Source organism: Onychostoma macrolepis, chromosome 18, assembly GCF_012432095.1.
Source record: "Onychostoma macrolepis isolate SWU-2019 chromosome 18, ASM1243209v1, whole genome shotgun sequence".
NCBI classification, from domain to species: Eukaryota; Metazoa; Chordata; class Actinopteri; order Cypriniformes; family Cyprinidae; genus Onychostoma; species Onychostoma macrolepis.
Window position 1 is genome coordinate 11716259 of NC_081172.1, and position 22986 is coordinate 11739244.

General features: G+C 35.4%; 3 protein-coding genes across 6 annotated transcripts; 1 reads left to right on the plus strand and 2 right to left on the minus strand.

Annotated features, from left to right (window-relative positions):
- Positions 1-116: 116 nt before the first annotated feature.
- On the plus strand, positions 117-7782 carry zwilch (zwilch kinetochore protein). The gene is made up of 19 exons (XM_058751365.1): positions 117-282; positions 408-447; positions 536-625; positions 719-837; positions 938-1128; positions 1216-1295; positions 1393-1548; positions 1660-1731; positions 2232-2325; positions 2496-2548; positions 2747-2849; positions 2931-3010; positions 3152-3308; positions 3453-3481; positions 3576-3712; positions 3964-4059; positions 4174-4289; positions 4405-4501; positions 7255-7782. The coding sequence occupies exons 1-18, from the start codon at positions 233-235 to the stop codon at positions 4494-4496; spliced, it is 1755 nt and encodes a 584-aa protein (XP_058607348.1). The 5' UTR covers positions 117-232; the 3' UTR covers positions 4497-4501; positions 7255-7782.
- On the minus strand, positions 4508-12077 carry lctlb (lactase-like b). 4 transcript variants are annotated; one of them, XM_058751369.1, is made up of 14 exons: positions 11422-12077; positions 11098-11258; positions 10923-11010; positions 10725-10834; positions 9875-10003; positions 9692-9787; positions 9542-9596; positions 9306-9467; positions 8950-9224; positions 8670-8796; positions 8159-8358; positions 7126-7189; positions 5408-5452; positions 4508-5265 (listed from the first exon to the last, which is right to left on the minus strand). In XM_058751369.1, exons 1-14 carry the CDS (start codon positions 11549-11551, stop codon positions 5150-5152), a joined length of 1758 nt encoding a protein of 585 aa, XP_058607352.1. In that variant the 5' UTR covers positions 11552-12077; the 3' UTR covers positions 4508-5149. The 4 variants fall into 4 exon arrangements, with proteins under 4 accessions (XP_058607352.1, XP_058607353.1, XP_058607350.1 ...); XM_058751370.1 differs by lacking the exon at positions 5408-5452; XM_058751366.1 differs by lacking the exons at positions 4508-5265; positions 5408-5452; positions 11422-12077 and adding an exon at positions 6111-6771 and having other exon boundaries at positions 11098-11144.
- An 825-nt stretch (positions 12078-12902) lies between these two features.
- On the minus strand, positions 12903-15582 carry snapc5 (small nuclear RNA activating complex, polypeptide 5). Its single transcript, XM_058751371.1, has 4 exons — positions 15440-15582; positions 14817-14932; positions 14666-14740; positions 12903-13830 (listed from the first exon to the last, which is right to left on the minus strand). The coding sequence occupies exons 2-4, from the start codon at positions 14904-14906 to the stop codon at positions 13651-13653; spliced, it is 345 nt and encodes a 114-aa protein (XP_058607354.1). The 5' UTR covers positions 14907-14932; positions 15440-15582; the 3' UTR covers positions 12903-13650.
- Positions 15583-22986: the final 7404 nt, after the last annotated feature.

The following is a 22986-nucleotide window of genomic DNA, read 5'->3' on the forward strand; positions in this document are numbered from 1 at the left end:
GTTTTATCTAGGTTTAAAATAATATTGTAAAAAAATAATAAAATAAAATAAACTTTTTTGTTGAATATTATTTTTTTAACAGGAATAGGCGTGGCAAAAGGACGCCTGCGTCGTAACCCTCGTGACGTATATTAGGCGCGCTGTAATCAAATAGTTTTGAATCCTGTATGTTTTTCATTCAAACGTATAGAATTTGGTAATTAAATATATATTTTGTTTTAAAACGAGGGGAATGGGATCAAAAATAGTTTCGGACGCCAACGCATTTGTTAAATTTCTGAAGTGAGTTACTGTACCTTTCTTTTTTATTACGATTGACTGAACTTGAATAATTGGCATATCTGTCATGTTTTTGTTATGTGTAATTCATATGTTTATCTTATATTTCTTTTTTTTGCTTGTTTAAGGTTGTGTCAAGATGAAAATAAAGAGAACTGCACGTATATGGTAAAACTAAAATGTGTGCAGATGAATAGAAACGATGTTCAGTCATGCGTATCGAAAAACAAGTTATTTGTTTATTTATTGATTTCAGGATGATATTTCAGTACTACTGGTGGAGAAGGAAGAACTTTTGCACAACATAATCGGTGGAAATCAGCCTATCTTTGTCTGTGAGAAAGCAGTAAGTTAGTTTATGATGGCCTCATATACATAGTATGTGCTATTCCTATTTACACTAAACATGACATAACATGTTAACTTATTTAATGAAAAGCAACCAAAGTGTGAACCAGAAGATACAGAAACTACAGCTGACACCAGTGTTGTTGAAGAAACTCTTTTTAAAGTGGAGCAAGATCTAGGGCCTCAGCCTCTCTCTGTCATGAAAGCAAGGTGAAAGAAGCTGCTTGTTGCAATATAGTACAATTGAAGAATTCTTTTTCCCTCACGAAAGCTGAGCAAATAATTATTTTTACTCACTTTCTTTTACTAGGCAGCTATTGTCTTGGTACACCATGGCTCAAAACCCCAACATGCCCCAGGTGGAAGCCCCAGGGACTCTGCACCCTCTATGGGTCCGTTGTGACAAATTGGACCCATGTGCCACTGCCTGGCTTGGCGTAGAAACTGTCTATAGTGGGAGCAAAACCAGTGGTGTCAAACTGTATACAGTCAGTTGCAAAGGTAGTAGCACTTATTTGTTACTCATGCATTATTCAAAGGGATAAATGCCCATAAAGAGTGAAAAAACCTTTCCCAAATGTTCTGCAGGTCCAACAGGAGATGAAACCTCTTTCACCACACTGGATGAGCTTAAACAAGAGCATGAGAAAAGACACCACGCTTCTACAGTAAGATTTTTTTGTCATTTAGCTCCTATAGGTTTCTCACTACTTGGTTTCTGTTAAAAGTATTGTAATTTTTTTTTATTAAATTTTTTTTTTTCAGGTGGCGACCAAAGGCTATGCCCAGTACAACCTGTTTTGCTCCTTAAAAGAGGAGAGCATGATGTTTGAGTCCCAGAGCAGTGTAATAGCGAGTCTCACATGGAACAATGTGGAGAAAGTATTGGAGTGTCCTCCGTTGTCTTCTAAAGCATCTCTGGTCAGCATCCAGTCGCCTTTGATACTTTAGTCCCAATTAGTCCCAAGTTTTGATCATACTGCCTCTTGAGGTTACTAAGTGATTTGTTTAGCATTTTTTTCCTATTTACAGAATATCAAAGTTGCAGTTGGAGACATAAGGAGTCCATTGTATCAGACCTATAAAGAGATGGAGTTCCTTCTGGTAAGTGTTGGAAATAAATTATGTGTCCTATACAGTGTAATTTTAATATTATTTATATACTATTTTGGTGTTTTTTTTTTAGATTTTCAGGTGTCATTTTAATTTTAGGGCTTTAAAAAGGGTTTTAGTAATTTTGTTATATGCTTTTGCCATTCTATTTATTTTTTTAATTTCTATTTAACTTAATTTAATTTATGTAATTTTAACTTAATTTTAAGTTTAGGTTGTTGTGTAATATTTATATTTTATGTTGTTTCAGCTTTGTTTCAGTTAATGAAAAGTATTTTAAATAGATTTAGTTAACTATAACAATGATTTTCTGTAATAAATCATAAATAAAAAAATAACTTACTATAATAAACTTGTCTTATTCTAGATCGAGAAATGTTTATCGGTATATAGTATATGTTACATTACATTATATTGTTAATATGTAATTATAATATAGTAATTATCATGCCATCAGCATTTATTGTTTTTGTTTTAAAACATTTGACTAGGCTCTAGCAGAAGGTTTGAGAACAGGAGAAACTGAGTGGTTGGAACCAATGGAGACTCAGTCCGCAGTGGACCTGACCAGAGCACTCATTGAGGGTATAGCAGCTGTACTGATTAATTTGTGCTGTATACATAGCAAGAAACCATAAATAGATATAAATGCTGCTGATGGTCAGTCCTTGAATTTTTTGCTTTCAAGTGTAGCATGTGCAGTTTGAGGGAGATAATTTGCTGGTTTATGAAGCTGTTTTTCCCCCTTGTTTTAGAGCTTGAGAATTTTGGACAAGGAGCACCAGGACACACTGCCAAAGCGTCTGAGGTAAATTTAATAATATAATATTAAACAGCACAATTCTTCATTCACTTTTATTATATATTGTTAGGTAAATTCTCATTTTGTGTTCCACTAAAGGAGAAAGATTCTTAAAGATTTGGAATGAATGAATGAATGAATGGGTAAACAATGGCAATTTAATTGAATTTATGTGTGAACTATCCATTTTATCTTTTATACCAGAAACAAAAAGCTAAGACAGATGCTATAGCAGCCTTCAGCTCGATGGTGATTGAGAGAGGAGACCTGGACTTTACAGAACAACTGTGGGAGAAGATGAGGAAGAGTAAATATTACCTTTGGGAATTTTCACAAAATACAGTAAAACATATTTACTGAAACCAAATTTAATATTTTTTTCTCATAGGCGTAACTTCATATCAAGACATAACAGAATGCATGAAAATTGTTGTCAAAGCAGTGAAACTTGGTAAAATCAAACCATGGGTGTGTGCATCTTCATGTCTATTTAAATGCACTAAAGATTTTTTTTGGTTAACAATTGTGAATAAACATGATCTAAAATTTGTATCCTTTTTTCAGCATAAATATTTTAAAATTATGTAATGAGGGTACTGTTTTCTTTAGATCCACAAAGACAGCAATAGCACTCTCAGTAAGCTGATCCTGCAGTCGTACCAGCAGCAGATAGATGCCATGCCTCTCACTGGCCTCACACCCGCTAATATGCTGCTAGAGCTCGGCCTGGACAAGATCAGGAAAGACTTCATCAACTACCTTGTTGGTACATACATTTTCAAATTTCAAATCTAGCTGTTTTTTGGTTTATAGTTCACTTCATCTGTTAATTACCTAAATAAAATGTTAGGTTTTAGATTCTCTTTGAGAAGCAGATTGAAGATGTAATTCTTACGTTATTCTTTTTTAGGAAAGGAACTTACAACTCTCAACTATTTGGTAGGAAACTTTACTTTTAAATTTTTTTTCCTACGATTTAGATAAATACTAGCATGTACTGGGGTTGTTTATACATTTTATTTGTAATTTTTAGAGATACTACTTGGACACAGAAGAGGACCTGCAGGAGCAAGTGATAAGAGTGAGGAAACTGCACCATCTACTGGAGATCCTGGGCACCTGTAGCACTTTCCTCAGTCTTCCTCATGATCGCCTCTTCCTTTTCACTCAGTGAGCTTCCTGCTATTTCCGAAAATTATATATTAACCAAATGGTGATTCTAAATGTAGAGAAATAATATATCATAACCTTTTGTTTCACATGAAATTATGATTTATGATTTAGAGGACACTTGTTTTTTTTTTCCTTCAGAGAGCACTGCAGAGCCCTTGATTGCATTGGGGATGGTGCATAGCAAAGAGAATTAAACAGATGGAAGTTGTTAGATCTTACATGTTTCTAACCATGATATTTGATATCAGGTCCTGTTTGCAATACTACAAAACATCCAACTATGATGAGGACCATGTCTTCCAGCTGCAAATTAAACCTGCGCTTATTAGCTATTTTTATGAGAAGTGAGTATTTGCTGCATTTCGTATGAGCTGTCATAATTCTTCCAGTTGATGTAAGATTTATTGAACAGAATAATGATATTTGTAGCTATAAATTAATATTTATGTTATTCTCAGGGAGCAACCGTTCTCTTGGGCTACGGAGGTGTCCAGTGGACAGGGGTCAAAGGAAGTCAAGACAGCATTGTATCTCAGTGACAAGCCTCTAGTAGACCACATTAGTTTTGACTTAGGTGAAGTCACTAGCTATTTTTTTTCACTTGCTGTTCTAGTTTTATGTCTTGTTGTTGAGTTAATTGAAAAAAAAAAAAAAACATGACATTTTAAATTCTCGTCACACACATGCAGATGTACCCCTAGATGAGTCTGTGAATGGAGAAAGTGAGAAGATGTCTTACTACAGGACCATGGTGAGCTGTAGTCTCATCAGCTTCACTTAACACCGGTAAGACTCCATATCATAGAAATGAACTCACAGAAAATGTCATGTCAAATGTCATATTTATTTATTAAATTTTTTATGCAGTAGTTTTAATTTGCTTATGCACAATACTTTTCAAAAGTTTGGGGTCATTTTTTAAATGTTTTTTAAAGAAGAGTCATGATCAAAGTGCTACATTTATTTGATAATACAAAAATAGTATTGTGAAATATTGCAATTTTAAATAACTGTGCTGCTTAATATTTCTGTGGAAACCTTGTTACTTTTTCAGGATTTGTTGATGAATAGAAAGCATTTATTTGAAATAAAAAATTTTTTTAACTTTTGTAGCATTTACATCTTTATTATCACTTTTGATCCATTTAATGCATCCTAGCTGAATAAAAATATAAATTTCTTAAAAACTTACAGACCCCAAACTTATGAATAGCAGTGTATATGCAACCACTTCAGTTTGCAGAAGTTTAAGCTTCAACAGGGTTTAAGACAACAAGTTTTGTCTACATAGAGAAAAATAATTTCCAAAAGCAGATGACTATTTGCCTATATCATTTAAATTCAGCATAGTGTCCTTAACCTTCTCTTCGCAAACAGTATTAACCAAGAAACAAGGGCTGAATTCAGTTCGTTTCCTTTAAAAAAAAAAGTAAGTTAGTTTCGTTTGCGGAGTAGGAACATGAGAAAGACAGCGCTGATCAAAATGCAGAGGGTGCACACTGTGGGAACCACAACCTCGGTCACCATCTCCATGTGGCTGGTTAAAGGATCTGAAATGTATACACAAATGTGTTTATCAGACCAAACATATTAGCATAGCCCAGGTTCACACTGCTTTTGCGTTACGGAGCACTCAAAGGGTTAATATAGTTCTCTTCTAGCTATTGTGTGTGTGTGTGTGTGATGGCTTACCATGAATAAGCCTTAGAATATTGGCAGCCGTATTCCGCTGTTCCTCTAATGAAGAGAGAGAAATAATCTTAGGATGGCAGTAGGACACATTAACCCTTTGAGGGCTGCTGTGTAAGCTCACAATAAAGCGGCACAGTCAACTGAGTTATAAGCAAAAGGGCATCCATCCACATCAAGCATCCTTTTAGTTTTATACTTAGATTGGCTGTTTGTTTGAGGATTATACAGCACATACATTATTTCAGCTTGATTCATCAAAATATTATTAAGAGTATTATCAAAAGCAACATTTTAAGGTTCTGATTAAAAGGATTTCCAAATCTTGATTATCAGATGATTATTTGCTTATAATCAAAACTTCAGCAAAGCAAGCTCTATTCAAAGCGGCAGACAGTTCATCAAGTTTATGTTGATTGAATTTCTGGTCGCCAGTCCATAAGCAGTATGTCATTGTGACTTATGAATTTGCACCTGATTAAACCTTGACAACATAGCATGTCATTTATAATAATAATAGTGTGCAACAGTCTCACAGGTTAAAAAAAAAAAAATCAATTATTTTTAATGATAACTTGTAAACTTTTAAGGACAAACTACAAAGTTGTTCATTGATGATATATTATTTTGTTGAAGCCATCAGCCCACATTTATTTTTATTTTTTTTTTTTTTTAAACTAGTACTTTCTGGTGAAAACCTACATTATCCAATCAGAGAATTGAAACAAGCAAAGCATGCCAAAAAAAACCTCTGTCTTGTACCTTTGTGTTTTTGCCCAATGTTCAAATACTTTTTTGTTCAAATCAAGTTTGTAATGTTATAATTAGCATTTTTGCTGATTGGTTTGGTTCATAGCCTATAACTCTTTGAAAAAGAAAGAAAGTAAAATGAATGGGAAACATAACTTTCTGAACCAAGGCCATGAAAAGTGGGTGAGCACTGTTGTACTCTATTATAGCTTGTCCTAATGAATTGAGGCTTTGCGGTGTGTATTGGCCCTTTAACCAAAGGTGCTCCAATAGCTGATCTGGTTATTTCTTTATGGTGACATTTAAATAAGAATATTATGTACTTATGGAGCCATTTTAACATCATTCACTGAAGCTTGTAGAATATGGCCCCTGAAGACTTTTCAGCTTCCCAAGATCAGAGTAAGCCAGAACTGGAGTTGCTTAATGTTCTTTTTACCCAACTACACCACATAGTCATTCTGAGGTTTTTTTAAAGACTTTGTCAGAAGTTTTCCAAGCTGAAAAGAAAAGAACAAGTTGCTTCTATATGTACCCTAGTGTCTAAACTTCGTCATGCACTGGCCAAACCTTTGGCATCTCTACATGATCTTTCTTTTCCTTGGATCTGCTTCTAGCTGGAGGGGTAAGCAAAGAAAAATCCCATTAGAGGTTTCAGCTCAGTCTGTTTCAGACCTCCCCAAAAGTCTTTGTCAATCCGTTCTCATGGTAAGCATACCGAGTCCCTATGGACACTAATGGCTAAGCAGAAACCTAGTCAAACCACAAATGAGGTTAGCATAATAAAACAGTGGAGATCCAGATGAAGACAAGGAATGTTCTCATGTACTGTTCAAGAGGAATTTGTTCCCATCGAATTTGTTCTTGATTAAAGGCTACATGATTATTTCTTTTAGTCTGTGATCAACAAATGGAATTTTTCCTTGTTTGCCCCGGTTCTTCAACTAAGTTCAAATCAATGATCCACTGACCTGCAGCCAGGAGCTGATTGCTGGTGGAGCAAGTCTCTGTAGCTTTTCTTTTCCAGTTCTCAACCTGCCAATGATGATGATTCAGAGCATACAGTCATTGTCTCATTTATTCATACTGTTCTCTTACAGATAGAGGCTTGCGCAGATGAGCACTCCTTTCAGGATCCTGTTCCATAAACCGACTTTTTATATGATATTTAACTTGACTGTTTAATTCAGTTAATTACACCACCTTTAATAAATAGATTATATAAAGAGTTAAGTATAAAATGGTTTAGATGTTTTGTATCATCTGAAAATAAACATTTGGAACATGTCCAAGGCAACTGAAGTTTGTTCAATATAAGGCGACAGAAAAATAATTAGAAAATACCATTTATATGTTAATTGCATCCTAATCTTGGGGGTTTTCCAAGACTGTTTTGTTGGTAGATAACCAAATGAGGTTGTTGGTGTATTCTCCCTAAACAGCTATTTAATTGGAAATGTTCTCCGCAAATATTTCATTGACTCTAAATAGCATGTTTCAATACCAAAACAGATGCTCTAATCCAAATAGTACCGCAAGACGGCTGTCAAACAATCTGGAGCAGAATCAGTTCATTCAAAATGTTAATCAGCAAGCAAACAGCACTTTCCTTAAAAATGGCTTTTATTATTTAACTATGTGTGTGTGGTATGTGATTTGGTTCCTGCCACAGTTTTGTAGTCTTTTAGGTATTGTATTTTGTGTTTTATATGTATACATAAATATGTATGTGTGTGTATGTGTGTATATATATATATATATATATATATATATATATATATATATATATATATATATATATATATATATATATTTGTGTATTTATGGTTTAGTAGGAGTCCTTGCAATGCATAAAATTGACATTGACAACATGTTAAAAAAGAAAACGTAAGAAGAGGAAGAAAGAAACTGTTACTTTTATATATCTCTAGGACTCAGTGATTACTGTATGTCTTTCATTCTTTTTTTTTTTTTAGTAACTCATAATGGGCAAAATAGATGTACCTCTCTCTGATTGGGAAATCCATTAGACTTAATGATGCGTTTGTAGAACTGAACAGAGGCCTTGGGGTAGCGAGGCTTATTTTTGTTCCTGAACTCCACATAGTAAAGGCCGAACCTCTCTGAATAGCCCTCATCCCACTCAAACTTGTCCAGAAGGGACCAAGCGGTGTAGCCCTTCACATTCACTCCATCCCTGATAGCTGCAGGTTAACAACAAATAAAATACAGTATAATTTGTGATGATTCTGTTATCATTTACACACCATCAAGTCATTCCAAACCTGACTTTCTTGTGTAGAACACAAAAGAAGATATTTTTTTGTCCATACAGTGGGGTCCAATATTGTTTTGTACCCCATTGACTTCCATTATATGGACAAAAACAGTTTAAACATTCTTCAAAAGATCTTTTGAAATCATACTAGTTCGAAACAACATGAGGATGAGTAAATGATGACAAAATTTCCATTTTTGGGTGACCCATCCCTTTACTCATTTTTGATCTTGTTACCTTTAAGCATCTCATTGATGTAACCCTTGTAATACTGTATCCTCCAGTCATCACAGAGTTCTGTGCACATCATCTTCTCTGAGACCCCGTTCTCAGTGATGAAGATCATGGGGTTCCCATATTGAGTCTTTAGAAAGTCAAAGACATGGCAAGTCAATTCATGACATGGTACTGTCACAAAGACATTACTAATAAATATATATTATGAAACAAGATCAAAGATCAGCACGAGGAAATGATGTGAAACGGTGCCTTTTAAACAACGACAGCATTTGTGCACCTTAACAAAGTTGAGCAGACGGCGGAAGCCCCAAGGAACCGCGTAGAGCCACTCCGAACCAGGATCAGGCCAACGTGGGTCGACCAGCTCTGCTACATCCCGATCTGAGAAGTAGGTGGAGCCACGGTTGGAAGGGAAGCTCTTTTGGGTGATGTAGCGTGTGGTGAAGTGCCCCACGCCTAGGAAGTCAGAAGTGCCTTTGATGTAACTCTTCTCCTGAGAAGAAAAGGTGGGAAGGCGAGACGTTCCCAAACCCTGCTCTGCGCTTTTTCTCCCTTAGATACAAAACTGTCATTAATATGTTGGATTGTGTTATTCTTAACCTCACATATTAAACATTTACTTAGGAACAGTACCTATGAAATCCTTCATCACTTGAGGATAATCTCCATGAAAGATGGGTGTAGCAAACCAGCCTATGTAAAACTGGACATATCTCTCTGCAGCCTCAATGTCCTTCTGATTAGTGAGGTCCACAGGCTCGCCCCAGTCCCCGGACAGTGAAATACCCACCATACCTAGAGAAGAAAGCAGCCAGAGGGTTCAGAGCGTGTGGTTTTTAATAAGCTTATAGACAAGGGTAAGCTCATACCTCTTTGTTTGTTTCGCCACTGAGTATCGTAAGTGTGCCAAACCTTAGCATGTGCCTGTTAGTAAACCAACACAGAGAGTATTGTGCAATAACTCCATTTTCAAATACCATGGTACAATATAATGTCAAGGAAGTGATGTGTTAACTTACCTTAATGATGTGGTGAGCTGCTCTGTAGGACCCAGTGCCCCTGAGCTTCAGTCCTGGAGCATGTTCTCCAGTTTCATATCCTTCCACTGCCACTGACTGACACACAATGAGCATTAATAAGCTCAACCTTTACACATTATTTAATTTGCTGTAATTAACTAGAGATTAATAGAGTGAGCATACCCATGGGTTATTAAAAGTTATCCAGTATTTGACACGGTCCCCATAGCGTTCAAAGCAAAGATTGGCAAAGTCGTTGAAAAAATTAATCATGCTGATGTTCTGCCATCCGCCATATTTCTCCTGCAAAACCTATCCAAATGATGATAAATAATAAAACCTTCCTAAAAAGTTTACAGACTAATCCATTATTACTGCAGTCAATACAGTGGATGTGTATTCATCTTTTTACTTGTCAAATCTTGACAGATATTGTTGAGAGGGTCAAGTAAATGTAAAATGAATCGAGTGGGCTCTTTTTGTTTAGAAAATGAAAATGACTGGCGAATAGTCTGTTCGTTATCTTAAGGTGCTGCCACTTTAGCAAAACTCCGACTTTATGTGGGCAAGAAAGCAATTAATGTCAATATGTAGGGATGTATGAGATGTAGATATAAAGCACAGCACAAACAGAAATCACATTCTAACCAAGCAACTTGTTGGTCAATGCAGCGAATCCACATCCAACTTAAAACCGTTAATTTACACAGGGAATTTTTCCGCCCTCACGCGAAACTGCCGATGGATTTCTGGATTTTCGTCGAGCAACCGTAAATATGTCACACATTATCACGTATATTTTTTACAACACTTTTTTCCCCGCAGTTTTTGTTATATGTCATTAATTTTATTACTCAACTTGCCTTATCTGAACGAGCAAAACAACAACAAAAACAGCCTTGTTTTAGTTTAAATAAAATAGGCCGTTAAAGATCTATTCGTTAAAACGTTCTAGAGATGTTAAATCAATCAGAATATAATATTTTAAATAACGCTTTTAGTAGGCCTATTGGATATATGCAGGAATACACACCTGTGGCAGGTCCCAATGATAAAGGGTCACAATGGGAGTGATATTGTGTTCATGCAGCTCATCAATAAGAGCACTGTAGTACTTCACTCCTTTCTCATTCACATGGTCAGCTGCAAATACACAAAAGTGGAGGTCAAATATTTTGGGAATATATAAAAATCCTACCTGGAGCCAGTAGTACAGATATACCGTACTTACACCTGATTCCTGTTGGCATAATCCTGGGCCAGGAGATGGAAAACCGATAGTGATTCAGATTCAGCTCTTTTATCAACGAAACATCATCCTATAGAAGAAAATGAAGCAAAAATGTTGTTGCATTTCAGCTGGGGCATTTCATACTCAATGTCATTGCAAAAACCAGCATGGTCACCTTGATTTTGTAGTATCCCTCACATGAAGAGTCTCCAGTATCATTCAAGAACGTCTTTCCCTTCTTATGAGTGAACACATCCCAGATGCTCAGTCCTTTCCCATCTTTGTCCCAGGCTCCTTCTGTTTGATAGGCTGAACTGCCGGCGCCCCACGAAAATCCTGACAAATGAAGTGAAACGGTAGAGAATACGTCTTTCACGTGAAGTATTATTTGTCAGTTAATGTATTTAACTTTCATCATTGATATCCATGCAGATCAACTCATTTCACAAAGGCCATAATGTCTGAGAAAGGAATCCATTTGGTAATGGTGGGATCATACCATTTGGAAAAGTGCCATAATAGAAGGAGTCGTGGTTGTTCGCTGACCAGTCGAAGTCCTCAGCCGTAGACAGACACAACACCAGCACAAGCACATGACACGCTCGTCCAACACGGTGTGACAGCATCATATTCCAGATCTTAGCTCCAGCTCAGTGATTCTCATCAGCACCACACTCTCCTGATCTGAGAGGTAGTTACCCTTTCACTACACATCATTCATCGCTTTTGCTAAACACAATGGAATTTGCCCAGTAATGAATGACCATTGACCAATGAATGACAATTTTCATGCTCGTACTCCTGATTTGAACATACCTTTCTCAGAATCTGCATTGATTCCACATGGAAATGCCTTTAAAATCGATGAAAACTATCCCACATCTTGATATCACATCCAGTTTTGAAGCTTGAATATTGTCATACAGAGTCTGTTACTGTTCAGCTTGGGTGGCAAAGCGCTGTGCTGTACTAAAGGTGGTCTCATGACCCCACTGTAGACCCAAAAGCCTCCCTATTGAGGGTCAATGGACTGTGATCACATTTTGCAATGGTGGACAGATCTCCCACAAACAAGGGTTTCACTCTGTAAGCAAAGTTAATGTTGGAGAGGCTGATACGCTTGTGTTTACTACAACAATGACAGCATATGGTGGGATAAACTGACCCAAATATTATACAACAGGTTTCAGGTCTTACTCTGACTCTTATGTTGAGTTATTGTGACTTTGAGTAATCCACAACTTGTATTTTAGCAAGCAGTAATGCGTGAAAAGCAATTAATGGAGGAAATTAAAAAACTGTGATGTATCCACAAACCTTGCTTTCTATATAAAATAGTATTAATTATAAATAAAATATTTTCAAATTTTATTTTGCACTATATACGAGGACACACACACACATATATTTAATTATTTCTAAAACAAATATTTCTAGAATCTATTTTGCACTTTAAGAATATATAAATATTAAACATTCTTAAAGTTATTAGAGTATTATCTATATAATTTATCTACTGTTGTGGCATCATTTTTCTCCAGACCCTGCTCTTTTTGTGAAGTGTAGTACATCGTTAGAATTGAGTTACTAATTAAAAAATGTTTGACATATCCATAAACCTTACTTTCTATACAAAAAACAAAAATATTAATATTAACATTTATTTTGCACAATATATAGGAGGATATACATATTTATTTCTAAAACAATGTTTTGCACTTTAAGAACATATAAATATTAAACATTCTTAAAGTTAAGAATATAAATGTATCTATTATTGTGGCTTCATTTGTCTCCAGAGGTGCCCCTCTTTTTGTGAAGTGTAGTACACTGTTAACAGCTTTTTGGAAAATACTGAATGCTGGAAGTGTTTTTACTGCATTGCAGCTTCATGCTGTGGTTGGGAGGGGGCAGAAGTCTGTTGTCACAGAAACTGTAATTTATTATATTATTAATACTGGCCAACAGAGGAAATGCATCTGTCATCATACTCGCTTTTATTAGCATGTACCTACAGTGTAATGTAAAAATGTCATTCACACATCATACATTTACATCAAGGCAACACCTACCCAAATAACCTGCCTCACTCTGTTAAAGAAACAGTGCTAAGTTGAAGTGTTTTAAAATGCAATTACGCTCCTTCTTCAAAATCTGCAGAAAAGAGGTTTTTCTTTAAGAAAACATAGGAACTCTCTGTACATTAACAATGCTGCACATGAAGTACAAAAAAGTTAGAATACTGGCTCAGCTAGAACAATTGTCATGCCCATGCATACACAACCCAGTCCACACACTCACTCCAAATAGAAAAAATACCTCTGCGAATACCTCACAACATGAACATGTACATACATAATACTTATCATCAGCTTCATAAACATAATGCATTCAATCTGAAAGCAATACAATACAATATTAAATAAAGCCTATATAGTACAGCATCACTTGGTGAACACCATGAAATAGAATTGGTGCAATCTTTAATTCATATGTATTTAAAAAAATACATAAAGTGCAGGCTTGGCCAACAGCACAGTAATAGGAGGAGTTGTATTTGTGCTACACATACTTTTGGAGGATTTTATAGATGGGTGAACCAACAGTTTATCTAAAGCAACACCAATCTAAGACAGAGAGACTGTTGTAGTCTCTATCAGCATGCCAAATGTGCAGACTACACACCTAAACACAGGAGTAAATGATAACGCCGTCTTTGCAGGCACAGTCAGTAGTCATCTTCGTCTTCCTCATCTTCTAGCACCATATCGAGGTCGTCATCTGCACCATCATCCTCGTCATCGTCCTCTTCCTCATCCTCTTCTTCTTCCATGTCATAGTCTGTTTGAGCACCTAATACTAGTTTGGTCTGGTTGATCTCAGTCTCATCATCTAGGTTGACTTCCACCTGCGCACAACAAAATATAAACATCATAATTTGCCATTTGTCAAGAGAAACATCTTAACGGTCTTAAATGGGTGTGAAAAAAGACCATTGTTTTTAAAACAATAGCTTTAATAATTCTGAAGAAAGTCTCTTATGCTCACGCAGGCTTAATTTAAAACAACGTAATATTGTGAAATATTATTGCCATTTAAAATAACTTTATTTTAAAATGTAATTTATTCCAGTGTCACGTGATCCTAATATGATGATTTGGTGCTCTAGAAACTTTATTAGAAACAATATTTTTGTGGAAACCATCATATATTTTTTTTAAGATTCTTTGATGAATAGAAGTTCAAAAGAATAGCATGTATTTGAAATAGAAATCTTTTCTAACATTATAAATAAAAGCATTAATTTCTTTCATATTTAAAAAAAACAAACAAAAAAAACCTGATCCCAAAGTTTTGAATGGTAGAGTACAGTAAATCTGAAAACTTTTATCATAATTTAATCTCCTGTTGTTCTGACCTGATTGTGTCATGTGACCAATAAAGATGCAGCGAGTTTAAAGGGATTGACCACAAATGTGAATTTATGATGCTTTTTTTCCATTATGGAGTTTTGCAATATAAATCACTATTCACATTTGTTGTATGAAAGGCAAACTTAGAAATTCTGCCTAGTGTCTCATAAAAAAAAAAAAAAAGGTTAAAAGAAAATAGAAGCACAAAATATTATGATACTTACTATTACTTTTATTATTCTAAAATATTATTGAGTGCACTGATCCTTTAATGTAAATCACCAGTTCAGAATAGTTAATTTTTTTGGTGTTGTCCTTTTGTTTATTTACCTCAGGGGCAGGGGCTTCATTTGGACTTTCCTCAGTCTGAGCATTAATCATTGACCTCAGGGTCCCTTCCTCGAACTGATGAACATAGATACAGGGATCAGTTTTATGCACAGAGACCACAATGAAATTGTTTAGATATTACTGTTCTTACCTTAAGTCTGTTAAGCTGATCTTGCAGCATGACTTTTATTTTTAGAAGAGTCTCCTCTTCCTTCTTGAGCTCCTGAAGGCGACTCAGCATAGTGGATGAGTGTTTCTACAGCATTCCTGCACACAAAAACACAAGAAGAAGTCTTTAGTTTGCTCTATTACAGGACATGACCTCAGAATTAAGAAACACATATTTCTTGCTTTATATGAACTACAAATTACATTTAAACAATGTTGAAATTAGCTGTACGGCCAGTAAGATCAAATCGTAGATGGATTTTGTAATCGTGCTTGCTGTTTGGTTCATGAGTACATCATGTTCCTGATCTCCTGTGGTTTAAAGGCTGATGTTGCTTTTCCTGGGAATTACGCTGTCATTCCACGAGTTATCGAGTTTTATTCAGACTGTTAATAGACGTGTAAATAATGCATCTTCTAAACGGTTATTTTACTGACATTTTCTAATGTAAAACCGTGTCGGAACACATCTTACAATAATGTACTGTGCAGACTCAGCTCATTTAGCAAGCATGCTAGCGGAAATAAATACAGTTACAAGCAATTTATCTCGTTTAGCGTCACTCATTTCTTTTTTAGCCTCATAAACTAAACGACGTGACTTACTTTATTGGTTCAACACGCACTGAGGAAAGTGCATGGTTTCGATTAAACCGTTCATTTATTTTCTTCTCAACTCCACAGTTGTAGCATTCTGAAGAATATGTCACGCGCACTTCAGCGCGCATGTGCATAAAGCACGTGAAAAGTGCCGCAGGTCTGAACTGTCCAGAGTTCCTTTCTTCTATATTATATAGTATAAACAAAAGGACGATACAACTACATTATAATATAATATTTAAATTTCGTTTTATGTATTTAATAGGCTATTTTTCTAGATTACATTTTTTATCATTAAAAAAGAAAAAAGAAACACGGTAAATATATATGATAATGTCAGGGCATGTTTTATAATAATGTTGGCTTAAGAAAGTCATTATAATGTTTTTAAATTTAAAATGATTATCATAAACGTATTATTGTTGTTATTTGTTTAACTTTATTTATGTATTATATTTTGTATATATATATATTTTTAAATTTCGATTATCTAGGCTATTATTATTTGTCTATTAAGCCATTTCAAACTTTCAGACTTCTAGATTTTATTTTTAATAATTTTATTTTTATGTATTTTAAATGATAAATATTATATTTAATTTTATGGTATAATTTGTTTATATTTATAGTTATTAAAATAACAAATATACAAATAATAATGTCAGCGCATTTTTATAATTATGTTGGCATTTTAAACAAAGAACATTTATTATTATTATTATTATTATTATAGTTTGTAGTTCTAGTATTAATTACTATTAAAATTTTATATTTAGTTATTTTTTCTTTTTATATATTCTAAATATTATATATATTTTTAATATATATATTAATATTCTTCTTTTGATACAATTTAATATATATTAAATTAATATTTTATATGTTTACAATTGTTGATATTTAGTTTTTTTTTTTTTTTTACCGTATAATCAGCATATCAAGCACCCACCCACACTACATTATGACATTCTGCATGGAGCGCAGTAGCGACGCCATGTGGAGAAATTTAGGAAATGCATTACCATAAAAGAGAATGTTTAGAGACGCATCAAAGTCTAAGAAATTTTAAATAATATTCATGCTATTCATGTCTATGCTTTTTATTTTTTAGATATACACCTATCTAGAGAGAGAGAGAGAGAGAGAGAGAGAGAGAGAGAGAGAAGTTTAAAAGTTTACATCTGTCCCCCAATTACCTGCAGTGCTGTACTATCTTCACCTGCATATGGTGATGTTTGAACTGGCAGGTGTCAACTTTACAGCACCAGGAAGCCTAATTCATTGCATGTTTCGAGTCTAGCACACAAAACACACACCCTGCTTCTCAGATGATTTGCACTACATTAAACTTCTGAGCTGATGTTATCCTATATCATTGTGTGCATTTGTCAGAGTCTATGGTACCATTAGAGGGCATTGTTCTTTTATTCAACTGCCTGATCTAATAAAACCTTCAGTGTCAGCTTGAAAGCAATGGATGCTTAGAAGGCCATCCAAGAGAATTTCTCGGGAACATTATTTATTACGACTGTTTCATGTATCACATACAAAACATATTGAGCACTGTCCTAATGTAAGTTTTGTATTAGATGACTGTAATTACTTACACAACATAAAAGGAAGACTTGTGTGATATACACACAAACTCAAAGCCTCCGTCCAACCTTTTTTTGGGTAATAAAGCTACACCTCAACACATCAACACATCAACCTGTTCAGAAGATATACAAATTTTTGCACGTGCCCAAACAATTCCCAAAGGAAAAAAATGCTCATTTAAAGTAAACTCACATAAATCACAGATGGAACTCATTGATGTGGAGCACATCTAAAAGCTCTCTTAATCAGACTCTCAAAATGTTAGGAGAGCCCATTAGGTTCTTTTATAGGATTCCTTGACTAAACCCATCCAGATGTGTACACTGATACACAGCATGTGAGCACCACTGGATAGTGTAGAGAACAAGAGAAGATATACCTGTGTGTTTTATGCTTAAATCATGCTAAAAATAGTCATATTATGATTTTTAGGGGTTCAACTGCGAGGAGCTGAAACCCTGTTGTATTTGTAAGGATTTTTATTACGATGGTTATTATTATTGTTATTATTATTCTGCCATTAAACTGATCAAACCGTAAGGCTTAGAGACTTGAAACTTGGCCAGACGGTGCAGCTCAATTTGGGGAGGCACTGGCAAAGACTCACCCCCAATTGGCCAGTAGGTGGCGCTACAGTGATCAAAAACACAAAATTGCTCATAACTCCTAACCTAGACCTTTTACTCAAGTGTCTTAAGCCCGAGACACACTGCACGATTTTCGGCTGTCCCAGACGAAAGACTGGCATCGTGAAACAATTGTGGCGATTTCTGATTCGCTATGATTGTTTCACAATGCCAATCTTTCGTCTGGGACAGCCAAAAATACGGTGGCCGAGAGAGCTCAATGCGCTGCAACTTCAGAAAACACATGCAAATAGAAAAAGCACCAGCAAATCAAGAAAACATGTTCATCAATTTGACAGCAGGTGCTGCAAATGCTCACAACACAACCAAATAAAGAATTTTATTTGCAGCGCGTTTCTTTATTTGGTTGTATTGTGAGCATTTGTAGCGCGTGTGTTGTCAAATTGATGAAGTTGTTTTCTTAATTTGCAGGTGTGCTTTCTATTTGCAACGTGTTGAGCTCTCTTGGCCACCGTACAAAAATCTAGCAGTGTGTCTCGGGCTTTAGACCATCTTCAGACAATCCTGGCAAAAAATTATCTAAAGCTTTTTGACCTAACCGCTCTCGAATAACGCCTGAATGAATTTGACGAAGAGTTCACCAAAGTGGACATGAGACTATATCTCCTCAACACTTTATTGCATTCAGACTAAGCTTGGAGTTTGTTATCACATCCATTACCATAAGTTTACCTGCAGAATGTGGCACAGTGCCACCTAGTGGTCTGGAGATATGAAAGTTTGCTCTGTTTGTTTATAACTTCTGAAATCACAAGACTAGTCTCTATAGATTTGGACCAGCGTACTGCGATCTGATTTTTTTCTTCAAATGCTATATTTTACGAACGCATTGGCGTACTGTTACAAAAGTCGATATGTGTCGTCTGTCCCATGCCCTGAAGGTACTCAACTAGTTTTGGGGCAGCACCACCTTGTGGTAAAAATATATATTGTGCCACTTATTGGTCAAAAGTGGTAAATCATTAAATAATATGACTAGTGATTGTATTTCTGATGAACCCTGGTAATTCACCTTTCACTGGAAGTTTGATTGACAGGCGATCTGACCAATCATAAGGCCGAATGTTTACAGCAAACAAATGTCAGTGGTCTTGATCTTGAAAAATGGTGTGCATTAATGTCTTTCCAGTTAAAACAAGATACCTTCTGATGTTCACTCATTTTTATTTTGTGCTATAACTAGTAAAGAGGAAGAGATGATTGGTTCATGTGATGCTTAAACTGAGGTGTTACATTAAAGAGCCACAAAACTGTTTTGTTTGAATTTCTTAAAAAAGACTAAATTTAAAGCTAAGACTTTTCTTCATACCAGAAGTAACCTGCTCTGTCTTGTCTGTCGGCACATTGGCAGTTTCCTCTTTGCTCTGTGATGTATTTTCCGCTGCATGAGAACATGATGTGTGTCATGAGAGCGCCATGGATTGTGTCTTTGTGAAGGGTCAATTGCTGCTTGCAGCTATATTTTTATTATTATTATTTACATTTCCCCCCTATTTTTTAGCTTATATTTATAATAGTTTCTATTTATTATATTATTATTTTTTATTTTACAAATTATTTAAACCCATCCAGATGTGTACACTCACAGCACCACTGCATAAATCATGCTAAAATTGTGATATTTTGATTTGATTTCAATTATTATTAGGGATTTAAGAAGAAAGTTATTTTTATTATTATTATTATTATTTATTTATTTATTTAATAATTTAACCAATCCAGATGTGTACACTGATACACAGCACCACTGGACATTGTGTAGAGAACCTGTGTGTTTGATGCATAAATCATGCTAAAATTGCCACTTACTATTATTATTATTATTATTAGTGATTTAAGAAGATGGTTATCCATATTATTATTAATATTATTTCATGATACAATTGTCATATTATGATTTTTAAAATTATTTGATTATTATTATTTTTAGTGGGTTTTCCCCTATTTTTAGTTATTTATATTATTATTTTTATTCATAATTTATTTATTTTTTTGTATTATTTAAACCCATCCAGATGTGAACACTGATGCACATGTGAGTAGTTGTAATATTTCCTATTTTATTATTATTATGGTTATTTTAAAGTTTATTTAAAAAAGCTATTTTAGAATTATTCCAATTTTTAAGATTTATTTCATGCATAATGAGTTTTGCACTTTACCAAAGACTGGCATTACACCATTAACACCATTTTGAGAAAGTAAAGCTTTTTTCATTTCAACATTTTTCTCATTACATCATTGTGTATTTCATACATGATTTATGAGTATATTATATAATTGCCAAGAAGGTGCTTGTGTGAAGCTCATTCGTGCAAGACTCCTGACTCCTGATTCTTATCAGCTCCTCAATCGTTGCTTTCAATCTCCATATATCTCACGTGAGGATGGCACCAGCAGACATGTTGTGGCAGATATGGCATGTCCAGATAGACTTTTTTTCTGGTCAGGTGAAAGCCAAGGCAGCGGCTGTGGCAGAGAGACAGCCTGGTGTTGCCATCCTCAGGTAAGGTCACTGGGTTCAGTGAGTGCACAGCGCTTGGATGATGGTCACTGGAGACATCTGAGGCTCTGATAACACAAACCTGGCCAACTTCATCCACCTCTAATGTCACGTCTCCTCTCTTCCTGGCCAGACCTCCAAAGAGGGCTTAGCGCTTGCGTGCTGTATGCATGTGTGGATGCCAGACTGCTCAGAAGGATGTAACTGGAGCGCTCCGTCAGCACAGGGGGAGCCCATAGTGTTGCTGCCTGCCTCTTTTGGGGTCAGAGGGGAAATGGTGCAGGGCTTACACAGCTGCCAGTTCCAAGCACAGACATGGAAGAGACTCAGGGAGTGAGTGGGTGATTCTCACGGAACATGATCAGAAAAATCTTTCACTCTAAAATTAAAGGAAAGAAATAAAACATTATTTCATTTTCCAGACATTTAATAAAAAAAAAATTAAAAAATGAATTAAATATAAAATAACATATGCAATAATATAAAATATATAACAATATAATATTCAATAGTGTATATATATATATATATATATATATATATATATATGTATATAAATGTTTTTAATTATAAAAAACTGATAAACAATTAAAAATCAAAGTAGAAAAGAAAAAGCCTATTTTAAAATAAAATATCAAAAATAAAATTAAAATGATTTATCAAAAATGTTGAGATATAATGTTAAATATTTTAGATATAATATAAAATAATATACAATAATAATAAAATTCCATACATGTTTCATGTGTAAATGTAATAATTATTCTAAAATTGTTATGATTTAATAAATAATTTGTTCTTTTATTTTTTATTTTTATATGTATATATATATATATATATATATACACACACATACATACATACATATCATAATGATCTAAAATTTTTATTTAAATATTTTATTATTATGGGATGAAATACAATATGTAACCCAGAAAGTTCATGACAGGCTTTGTGAGATATTCAAGATATTCTCATGGTGGGCTTAACTGTGGACTCTGGCTCAGGCGACTAATGTGCTGCATATACCAATCTGCGCCCCGCAGAGCCCCCAGTTGCCTTCTCCCTGTCATCACAGGGGCCGGGTTGCTGCTGGCCTGCATTTTCTCGCAGTGAGACCTTTCCTCGAGCTGGCTGGATGAGTGCTGTGGGGGCTGCTTCAAGCCCAGCACCGCTCTGTTTGAAGGTGCTGTATGGCTGAGGAATGCGGAGCTGGGCGTGCTGTTTGAGGGGCCTCACAAAAGGGAAAGGGGGGAAAGGGAGTCAGATTGATTCAGCGGGATTGACCTTTGGACAGTCAAGTCAGGAAGTTGTGACTCAATTTCACAAAGCAACAGTGATGGAGGGCTCAAAAAAGCAATGCAATAAGAAATATATACATTGCAAGATAAAGAGATAAAGTGTTCATGAAAGAGAAGGAATGGAGTGGGAGTGATGAAGAAAAAAATGCATTTTTGAGTATCCCAAGCCCCAGCAGCTTAACATGGGAGCCATATTCTTGTCATTGTTTCTTATATCAAACTGGTAACTGCCAAAGTATGCGGTCACTCTTGTCAAACAATCCAATTTCATATTCTCTATCTGCTTTCAAGATATTCTCATGGTGGGCTATCTGCTTTCTCATTCAAAAGATGTTTATTTGTAAGGAAGAACCGACAATATGTACAATGCAGTTATACAAAATCGGACCGAACATGCTGTTTACCATAGCCGCAGCACTTTTTTCTCACAAAATCTATTCTATAAATGAAAATGCACCAACAAACAAAACCATAATGTCCAGGATGTTACCCCTTGAGCCCATAATGGTGGAAGGAGCCCTGTGCTCCACGGAAAAGGAAAAGTGTGTGTGGGGAGACTTCAGACTCTTTGTTTTCAAAGCTCCGTCTCAACCTTCACCTTTCCCATCCGTTCACTCTTCCTTCTACACATATCGACTCGCGTGCATTCAGACACGCACACATCTCAAGTCTCGGCCATATACGCTTCTGCACGTATACAACTATGAACACAATTGTCCTCAAAGGACTCCATATATTGGCCACTGTTCTGAACTGGAGCATTAATTCTGTATGAACCGCAAACTAGGGACTGTTTTTTAGGAGGGAATTCAATTTTTTTCCCGCAATTTTTGTTTTCACTTTCAAGGTGTGGCCTTGCGTTCCTTTGGCGGTGGTGTTCAAACACAGTTCCAGGCTCAAGGCTGCAGTCTGTGTCTGCCTGCAGTCCATGCCGAAATTGGGCGAGTGCGGATGTGTGAACACAGTGGGCTTCTTTATGTGCGCTCCGATTTTCACACCAGATGAATTACCTGCTTTGAGTTCCTGCAGTGGGTTATGATGACATCAAAGATCATGTTTAATAAAAGAGTCTCAGACCATCATCAGAACAACCGCAGAAATGCAACTTGGTCAGCAGAGTGGTCTGTGTCTGTCAGCACCGGTTCTCACAGGGTACGTACGAATAAGGAGTCCCGTCACTAAAATAAATCAGATAAGACAAGCGTACTTTCTCCCAATGACTCACAAAAGTTTAACTGACAAGCTTCTTCATAAATATACGTTTTAATGTGTTGTTTTTATTCAGAATTTAGTAGGGAATGGAGATGCCTCTTAAAGGGATAGTTCACCCAAAAATGAAAATTCTGTCATTAGTTACTCACCCTCATGTCGTTCCAAACCTGTAAGACCTTTGTTTCACACGCATGCGTTTTAGTACTCTCGCGAATAGTGGCGGAGACTGACCCGGAAGAGAAGAAATCATTGAATAAAGATGTTTGAATAGATGTTTTAAAAATTGTTTTC